This window comes from Diadema antillarum, unplaced genomic scaffold, assembly GCF_040938485.1.
Source record: "Diadema antillarum isolate AM-2024a unplaced genomic scaffold, OU_Dant_1.0 seq00002073_RagTag, whole genome shotgun sequence".
NCBI lineage: Eukaryota > Metazoa > Echinodermata > Echinoidea > Diadematoida > Diadematidae > Diadema > Diadema antillarum.
The window spans coordinates 2,763-13,707 of record NW_027272720.1 but is presented as its reverse complement, the minus strand read 5'-3'; the positions used below and the strand labels follow the sequence as shown (position 1 = coordinate 13,707).

The window sequence follows — 10,945 nt, the reverse complement described above, 5'->3', positions numbered from 1 at the left end:
AATTTTCCAAGGTACGGAGAAAAAAAATAAGTTTTAATATTTTTACTTGACCTTTTGACCTTTGACCTTTGACCTCATGACCCAAACTTTCACCAGAGAATCTTAATTGGGTAATACAAGTATACACTAAGTTTCAAGCAAATATCTTCAAGCATTCAATAGATATGGTGGAAATAGTGAAATTTTATGTATTTGACCCTGACCTTTTGACCTTTGACCTTTGACCTCATGACCCAAACTTCCACCAGAGAATCTTAATTGGGTAATACACGTATACACTAAGTTTCAAGAAAATATCTTCAGGCATTCAATAGATATGGTGGAAATAGTGAAATTTTATGTATTTGACCTTGACCTTTTGACCTTTGACCTTGAGCATGTGCACCCAAAAGTTGATAGGCACAACTTCACCCCCTAATACACATACATGCCAAGTTTCATTAGGATACCTCAACAGGTTTTGATAGTTACCTTGTCCACAAAATTCATTACGGACGGACGGAAGGACGGACGGACGGACGGACGGAAGGACGGACGGATGGACAACCCGAAAACATAATGCCTCCGGCACCACTTTGTGGCGGAGGCATAAAAAGAACTAGATTCTACTTGTTGTTTGTCATTTCAATTGATAAATGCACCAAACTGCATGTACTTTTGCAAAACACAAATGACTTGATCAAATAAGAACAATTTCAAATTCAGTAAGTATAGCTAAAAACAATTTTCATCTACGTGCAAACCCTATATACCTTTGTATACAACACAAACTACTGCATTACTATTATGATCTGTATGAGTATTCACCATGCATGTGATTTCTATTTCATTGCTTGTTTTTTGCTGAACACCTTGAAAAGAGAAATGGCATGCAACTTTCTCCAAGCAGTCTATATTTGTGCCAGGTAAAGGTTCAGATTTTGAAATTTGTCATATACATAGCTTATACACATTACACATACCACAAGGTCTGCAGTACTGGTACTGCTTTGTAAATAACAATGCAACTGGGTCTCATTGTGACAATGCTAGATAATACTTGTTCCACCTTATCGGGAGTGACACAACATTGTCTTCATGCACTATATATTTTGTGAATCACATCAAAGGATTTCCTACTGTCACATTATCCAGAAGATCAGCAATAGCATAATCATGATATACAACGTTACATCAAAGTTACACAAATTACAATACAGGGGAAACTCGGTATAACGAACACTGCTATAACGAGATATTGGTTATAACGAGGAAATTTTCTTGGTCCCAAATTTCCTTCCACACAAGTCTATGTAAAATGCTACTCTTATAGCGAGATCGGCTATAACGAAATAACTGCTATAACGAGATAAATTTTGTGACTTCCAAACAAAGAAAAACATAGTAAATCAAACCTGCTATAGCGAAGTCCGGACGATTTTGAAAAAAATTAACCAAAATCTACATAAATAAAGGACCATAATGACTAAGTTTCATTGAAAAAGACCCTCCCAACTCGCCACAATCGATTTTTTAGCATCACTAATTTTGAATCGTAACCGTTCGATTTCTGTACGCCGGCGAGAAAGATCACGTGACAGCGTGACGTTTCATCCTCACATTGCTTTTTGCTTGGAGCGTCAGCTGGCTCGGGGGAGCCCTGCTTGAGCAACGGTGATACGGGCCAAGCAAGCGGTAGTAGCGTACCGCTCAACAGTCTCTGACCACACAGCGGATGCACGCGGCATGATCTACTGCTTCATTAAAAAAATGCCGATGTGTCAAGTGTTAGGGTGTTGTCAATACTTCAACTTTACTAGTAAGTCTTCAAATTGAAGAAATATTTCGATTTTAAATTGATATCTATCCACGATACTACCTTTCCATGATCCTGAATGCTACAACACGCAGCCCGATTACGCTGTGTGTATTGGGCTGCTGGTCGTAGTTACCGGCGCGGCGCGGCGGCGGTACCAAGCTGGCGCTGACGTTTCTTCCTCGGTTCAAGTTACATGTATACTGTCGTATTTTATCACCGTCAGACACACTTTTCAACAGTCTCGGACAACAAAAGAGGCAATAATTCTGACATTGACAGACTGATTTCAGATTGTTCACTCTCAGAAGTCGAAAAAACGATCGCGGATTGTGATAGCACTTGGCAGCAGCAGACGTAAATGTATGCCTGCACAGCCCGACAACAGCTAATGCATTGTAAGTGATGGGGTGGACACTAATAAGTACGGCAGTATTATAATACATACATATTTCAATTTAAACGAAAATGTTATAGCATTGCAACTATTTTACATTAATCTTTGAAGATTTTATATAGATATATAACGAAGATTATTTGAATAAAGGAATACAGCGTTTGGCAACAGCACTCCTAAATCGGTGTACGGTCTCCTGCAGTAGCGCCGACAAGGCACACATGCAGATACCGCCCGCAGTCAGCAGTGCAATGGGAGATCGATGCGTAGCTGGGCTTCGCTCGCGGTGCTCTCAGCTGAGGAAACTGCGCCCGATACGTCACGCGCAATGCATCCTGGGACAGATAGTACGAAGGGCAGCTCGCGACGGATTCGAACATGAAGAATTACCTTATTTTAAAAAAAAATCATAGTAAATGTATCTGATGGTCTTTTCTCGTCGGGAAAAGGGTAATAGGTTCATGAAATATTGTTCTTTACACACGAAACGGCTGATAATCGTCCGGACTTCCCCTTTAAGCAAAATGCTTTCGGTAAAGCTTTACTTCGCCTGTGCTAGAGCTATCATCTTCCGAGATTGTAAAGCTTGATGCGCCAAAAACTGTCTTGTACACACATAATCATTTTCTTCAGTGCACTCCAGCTAGCACTGCATGTTGTACGTGTGAAGTGTATGTGTGCACGCACACTGGTACATGCAGAAAATGTGGTGGGACGGCCATATGTGTACATGACATCATCATGACGTTTAGCAGGTGTGAGGCAATCGGATGCTGTGATTGGCCTTCTACTTAGGGAATTCCCCGTCTTCACACACACGCAGTCATAATGTACATACAGAATGTGTCACATACACACACAGCATTGTGCAGACCATATTCAAGCTTTCCACACAACACACACCCATACGATAACCACATACCAATCCACAGACGATCTTGATACAATCGCAAGCTATACAAATTTACAAATTCACACATCTACAATTAATAAGAAACACATTCTTGATATTGGATTTCCTTGGCGAAAAACATCTTCTTGCCCATAAAGGTGAGTAATTCCCTTGCACACAATATCAAGTTATCAGTATTGATTGACATATGATGGGTAGTCCCACATGTGCAAATTAATGTCTTTATTTTATGCCTTCTTTTATGCCTACTGATATAACGAGATATCGGCTATAACGAGGAAAATGACTCGGTCCCGACCATCTCGTTATATCGAGTTTCCACTGTATAAAACAACTAATTTCCAGATATCATAAAACTGCTATGATATGAAAAGACTTGGTAAAGCTGTATTGCCTCCAAGCTGAAGTCAGCTGAACATTTTTGTATATGACATGGGTCATTCAAATACCAGTCAGTGATTGGATTAAAAGTGATCATGTAACAGCAGACCATTTTTTATGTTACCTCATCTATCTATGGGCATACAGAAAATTTTGGGGACCATTATCCCAATGGAGAGCATTTGTATACAAAAATAGCAAAAAAGAGGGATTTTGCATCATAAACTTCCCCAGAAAATTGCAGTTTTTATGTTTCATTTTGTGTTGTTGTTGTAGCTGAAGTTTTTGCTTACTGTGACATAGCTGGGCCGAGGCCAGTGCATCGCATGGGAATACTCCAGAAGAAGCCCCTTGAAAGATGTTCTGGCTGAACGCAGCATTTTCCTGGGCAATAAAAGAGTTGTCATCGCCAGACACGGTACAACAGTTTAATATACATTTATTGTAATGTCTAAACTGTCTCCTAAGGCTACAGTTTACAAATACAATGCACAGAGGTTCTCTTCATGCAACTAATTCTAATCTGTACATTTGTTCTTTTTGTGCATCCCTTCATGATTGAAAATGTGGGATTACTTGAAGCTTGTATCTTTACTACAAGGGCATATGGCACAAGCAAGGAGCATATATATAATGCACTTGAGGATTGACAGAAAATTCTTGTATATTGTATCTTTGTCTCCCACATCTATTAAAGCGCATACCAAGATACAAGTTGCACTCCTTCAAGTCTTTGAAGAGTACATGTAACCAGTGGGAAAGAAACAGTACAAACTGAAACTTAAACATGTAGACAGGTTGATATACAACTTGGATGAAATATGAAAAGGAACAAAAGAAATCTGAATCAAGGTTTTGTATTTGCAGACAGAACTATCTTATCAATTGAATTAACTTATCAATAGAACTGATTATCAACAGAACTATTCTATCAATAAAATGAACTTATCAACAGAACTAATTTATTAGTAAAACTAACTTATCAATTTTGACAGGAGCCTCGGTGATGTAGCTGCCATCGTCCAGCTTGCGTCTCTTGGGTTTCCTGGCTTCCTTCAGCTCCTCAGACTTGGCACGACTTGCAGCGATGCCATCATAGTAGTCTGACAAGCCATAAATGGCACTGGTGAGATAACAAATTATATATAGAGAATATCAAAGATGTGACAGAATTAATGGGAAGAGATGGCAACATTCAGACTTTCCACACAACTGAATGATATTGAATTACATTCTTGACTTCTATTTCAGTTCTATGAAAAGATATTGTGCATATTTATTCATAGCAATAAAAAAACACCTGCTGAATACAGTGGAGGAAAGTGATTATTTCATACTGCGTCACTGTCACATTATATCTACAGAGTACCAATGTGATGATGTCACAGTCTTTTGTTATATATAGCTTGGGTTAGAACAAGGTGCGAGCATAGACACTTGAGCCTGGTGAGGTTGTTCAGAACCAGTTTTCATGGTGATGAATAGCTTGACATCAAAGTTTGGTACTCTATGATTTCCTTTCAATGGGAAAAAAAAAATGTTAATGAGATCTGTTCCCAGGATTATTATTCTGTTTATCTAGCTATATATCTATCCATTAGCCATTTATTTATCTACCAATCTAATTTATCAACCTAATATTCGACCTTACAGAAATCTCTCTATCTGCTTACCTATCTAACAATCTATTTATCTATTTACCACTTACACTCATGTATAAGGCGCATCTTTTTTTGTCCTGAAAAATATCGAAAGTTGGGAGTGTGCCTTATACATAAATGCAAGTACCTGCGTCTGTGTTTGTTTTTTTCTGCCCGATGTCCAAAGTCATGGTGTGCCTTATACATGTAAATGAGTGTTTACTGTATACTTGAATTTCTACTGATCAATCAACCTAATGTCCATGCTATACATTTCATGGCGTATTCATTTTCAAAAGTGTGAGTTGACTGATATTCCCTAACATCAAAATGTCAGACACACGACAACATATATCTCTGTCCGGGCTTAATGGGCCTGTGCAACACAAAAGCATGTTGACTTATATTGATTTATAATGCTCTGACCACCACCACTATGTCCCGAAGAATATCTAAATTCTTGCCATGTATCTTATAATAATTTTCCAACTATTTTTCTTTGGATTACTTAGAAACGCCAACAAAAAACCTATCAAACCAAGATTCTGTCAATGACATCATCTGTCTTACACTAGTAAAGTATTAACATTATTAACAGAAGACATAGGAATGCACCTCCCACTTGACTGAGCACAACTGGCATGTTTCTATGTTTCCCTGCAATGTCTTTGCTAATCATATTAGAAACATAGAAACATGCAATAAAATATATGGCACCTATTCATGTATTCATTTGGCCACATACATAATGCTGAGGGCATCATGAATCCACACAAGTCAACAAGCAATGGTATTGCATAGTTCCTTTATTAACGGTGTCCCTCACCAGATCTCCTGCACGCCCCTTGAGTGCTGGAGGAGTTGCCCCTGCTCTGACTGCACCTCTTCCCGTAGGATCTGCTGGATGCAGTACTTCATGTTGGTGTACGTGTTATCATAGTCCACCGCCTACAGCACCATCATCGCCGGAATGCAGGGATAGTAAAAATATTGCAGGAACATATCAAAAGGAAGGATGATATAGGTATTCATACATGTATAGATACAGAAAGCAGAACAAAGCTTGGGCATCAAAGCAGTCTTGTATGACTGACATGACTAAGTGGATGTCACAATTTTTAAAGACTTCTTTAGATTATTCATTTAGAATAGCAAATACTTACAGGTGTAATTGGAAGAATATAGCCATATAGGTATCTTTTAGCCCCCTGCTTCTTAAAGGGAAGGTAAACCCAAAGAGCAATGTGGATTGAGTGAAAGCAGCAACATTAGTAGAACACATCAGTGAAAGTTTAAGGAAAATCGGACAATCGACGCAAAAGTTATGAATTTTTAAAGTTCTGGTGTTGGAACCACTGGATGAGGAGACTACTAGAGGATATGACGTATGAGTGGACAACAATACAAAGAAAAGATAAAGGAAATTCAACAAAAATTCACTTTTCTAGAATTATGAAAGAGCAATGGACCAACTTTTTTTCAGAAAGCAGGGGGAACAATTGCTACCCTTAACATATGTCAATATCAAGTTGATGGAATTTGTAATTTTCATGAAAAATGGATTTTTGTAGAATTTTCTTTATATTTTCTTGGTATTGTTGTCCACTCATACGTCATAACCTCTAGTAGTCTCCTCATCCAGCGGTTCCAACACCAAAACTTTAAAAATTCATAACTTTTGCATCGATTGTCCGATTTTCTTCAAACTTTCACTGATGTGTTCTACTAATGTTGCTGCTTTCACTCAATCCACATTGCTCTTGGGGTTTATCTTCCCTTTAACTGGAGGGCCATGAAGCTCTCTCAGGTGGGCTTTGATGTTGGCCAAAAAAAATACATTCAAAAATATTTGTATTCTAACTGGGCACTGAAGAAACTTATATGAGCCAAAGTGGACTCAGGTTATAAAAGGTTGAGAAGCATTGGTCTAAGAAACAGATTAAATAAGCAAAGAGTAATAACTTTACTCAGTTAAGCACTAACAGACTTCCCATCCAGTGTTTATTATTGATCTATGTGCAGTGTTTGTTTGTTTTTTGCTTTGTTTTGGGCTTTTTTGTGTTTTCTTTTTTCCAGTGAGAAAATGACTGCTGAGTGGGTGAGTGTGAGATGGGTTGCTGGCAGGGGCATGATACTCATACCGTAGGCATTAGACTTGGTACGTATGTAGGTCTGATATACCTCAGAGTGCCGTTTCATGTATGCAATCATTCCCCGTGGATGTGACACAGACCCCATAGTGATACTCACATACTGGATGTATCTCTTGATGACTGCCTCCATGGGCAGCTTGCCCTCTTTCCTGAAGATGGACGGGTTCCATTGTGCCTCCCTGGCAATCATCACAGATGAGGCTCCGGTCAACTCCTTGAATCGCTCAATGTCTTCATAGGTCTTCAGGATATCAAGGGAGCCCCCACTGGACAGAAGAAGACACAGAAATAAGCCAGATATTCCCTGCTACTGTATAAGTTACTATTTTCACGAGGGTTTAATTTTCGCGAAGTTCACGAATCTCAGTTGGACCGCGAATTTAACAACACGCGAAAATGTCACCATATGCTAAGGTAGTAGTGCACTCATGTAGGCCTCTGTGCCAATTCGCAAAAACAGCATCTCGCGAAAATGTCCAATGTTCACAAAAGTAAAATGCATGCGAAAGTGCTTTTCTACACAATGCATTCCATGCCTGAGGCGATTCACAAACGTTCTTTTCCACGAAAATGGACATTGGCTCTGATTTGCAAAGGTTTCCTTTCTGGTTTTACAGAATGGCACTATTACATGACCATGCCACCCAGCTTCCAACCCTACCACCACCCAACTTACATTGAAAAATACACAAAAACTTTCTCTTTAAACATTACTTTTCCCTTTAATCACCTAGTGATGATTGGTCAATGTAATAATTAGGTATTCTTTTTTTTTTTTCTACAATAGGAAATGTATCCTTACTGTATGTAACATGGGCAATGGTAGTGTGGCAGTATGCATGATAGCAATAATTCAAAAATGCAATGAAGAACTGACGGATTTTTTACAACCATTACCTGCATGTCATACACTCTACAAAATTCAAAAGAAGTACCAAGTGTCTACAGAGGTACACAACACTGTACAAGATACTAATGACAAAACATTTTGGAGCTAATGGATCTCTCTTTATGAACAACAAATCTCACTTAGCAATCACAGGAATGCTGACACTTTCCGCCACAGCCTTGATGACATCACAGTGACACGGGTGACGAGGTCTCTCCTCCTTTAGTCGACCATGGACAGCGAGGGCAGCAACACCAGTCGTCTCTATCATCTTGGCTAGAGATATGGTGTCCTCCAACTGCATGGCATGTAAATAAAGTGTCATCATAATTATACAAAGAGAAGACAGGGAAGCTATGGAACTGTGAGGCGATGACATCAAAGCCTCACCTAATTTGTACAGGTGATTGAAAGACTATTATCACTGTCTTGAGAAAATGCAAGAAACCTTTCAAGTTTCAAAACTTCTTAACTTGATTTCAGTGAAAAATTCATGGTTTTAATTATTTTAATTTTGTTCTTTTGAATGGTGTCAACTTAGAAAATGTGCAGTGCATTTTCAAATTACTAATTGTTTCTGTACTTCTGAAAATACATTAAATATTACCATTTATACACTGAATTACATGTAGGTTGATTTGGTATGATGAATTGCTTACCTTTCAGTCACATAATTGCAAGAAAGTCAAAGGTACGCATGTAACAATAGTCCTTATCAATATCTGAGTTGTACTTTAAAAAACAAACAAATCAAAAACACATATGTCGCAAAGCATTTCAGTCAAGGCCCTCTTTTCTGTCCACACGAATTTGACCGACACCTGATTGACAACATTCCTCGACACTGCACATAATAGTACAGCAGAGGTGCAATTGCATTGAACAGCTGCGAAAGATGGCTTCAACATTTACCTTTGGCAGGATACGGATCTTGCACGTGACTGGTATCTTCACCCCCTTGACTAATGTCGTCAAGATCTGAACAAACAAACAAACGAACAAACAACAACAAATACAAGATTGGTAAAATGCAATGCTAGTGTGATAAGCAAAGCTTTCCTTGAAACAAAAAATCATTCTTTTCTTTTCTCTTGGTAACAAGCCTGCTCAATCTAATGATATTTAGGCTCATGGATATTGTTCAGTGGTAACAAAGCATCATGAAAACATATCAAAAAGAGAAATTGGATAATAATATTCTACCAGAAATAAATTACATGAAAATGATCCGATTGCTAAAGGCTTGAATGATTCACTTGTGACCCTGACATATACATTTGTTATATATGTATATAACACACTGCAAGACCTTTAAGTAAGTTGTGGTTGTTGTTGAAGTTGTTGTTGTTGTAGTAATAGTAGTAGTGGTAGTAGTAGTAGCAGTAGTAGTAGTAGTAGTAGTAGTAGTTGTTGTTGTTGTTGTTAACATGTCATGCCCTATACAGGGTGGCCCAAAAAGAACGGAACACCTAAGATCTTTAATTACAGCAATATTGTTGCGAATATGTCATTACTTTGCATACTGTTGAAAAGGCCATTCTTTTTCCAATAGAATGACACCAAATTCTTTGATTTTGGTTAATGCGTTATGATTTTACGACCATTTTTGTGAACCCTTGCAATTTTCAAAATGTGATCATTTTGCACTCTCAGAGATACCGAAATCAGTGATAATTCGGCTTACCGTAGAACCAGTAGCGTTCACAATGTGCGGAATGTGGGGCGGACGGTGTGATTGTCGTCAGGTCGTCTCATTCACAATGGTAACGGACAATGACAGCCACATTCCACACATTGTGAACATTACTGGTTCTATGGCAAGCCGAATTCTCGCTGATTTCGGTGTCTCTGAGAGTTGAAAATATGGGCCTAAAATCGTAATGCATGAACCACAATTAAAGAGCTTGGCATCATTCTATTGGAAAAAGAATGGCCTTTCCAATAGTATGCAAAATAATTACATATTTGCAACGATATTGCTGAAATTAAAGGTGTTCCGTTCTTTCTGGGCCACCCTGTATATTTATGTTTCTGTGGGTAAACATGAGAATTTTGGTCTGAGTTACCTCTCGTATCTTGTCAGGCTTAGTGAGGAGTGCTGCTCCCATACCTCCCTTCAGAGAGAAATCCTTTGGGCAGCCCATGTTGACATCTATTCCAGATACATCCTGCTCTCTGATGGAAAGAAACACAATGCAGCACATAAGCAATGCTGCAGGCCAGTGGAAGAGAGGTGTGAAATGAGATGAAGAGATGGGACAGATTGCACAATAGGGAGTGCCATTTCACTTTGAATCTGCACTGCAGACATTTAGATGACGATTGTGATGGCCCTTCTCCTCTTTCCCCGCACCGTGTTGCAAAGTAGCTTTAGATTTCGTGAAGATGCAGCCTATACAAAGTAAAACGACTGCATCAAGTAGCTCTCTGCGTCGTGCATTTGAGCATATACCATGCAAAAATACCCAGAACCAACTGTGAACACTCACGCGCAGTGAGAGTGATTTTGATGAGAAATTTTGTGCATGCGCAGAAAAGTTTTTTTTCCCCCCCTCTAACATCCAGGTCGTGAAAATCTAAAGCTCCCAAACGCTATGTGATTGCAAACTCCTAGGCAGTGAAATAGGATACTAAGATGATTTTTTATGTTCCTATGTGTATCCATTTTACTTATTTACTAGCACATCATACTCGCAATATTTTAGGTTCAATTTCTCAATTTCTCTTCGAAGCTATCACTGCTTTGCTGCTTTTCAAAACAGTCTATCCACAGGAAT

At 38.7% G+C, this 10,945-nt stretch overlaps 1 protein-coding gene across 1 annotated transcript; it reads right to left on the bottom strand.

Moving 5' to 3' along the window:
* Positions 1-3,740: 3,740 nt before the first annotated feature.
* LOC139713831 (tRNA-dihydrouridine(20) synthase [NAD(P)+]-like) lies at positions 3,741-10,343 on the bottom strand (the record flags this gene model as incomplete). Its single annotated transcript, XM_071625536.1, has 7 exons — positions 3,741-3,870; positions 4,466-4,609; positions 5,953-6,074; positions 7,377-7,545; positions 8,309-8,466; positions 9,081-9,146; positions 10,235-10,343. Coding segments are annotated over 7 exons (898 nt in total), but the record flags the coding sequence as incomplete, so codon positions are not given.
* Between the last annotated feature and the right edge of the window lie 602 nt (positions 10,344-10,945).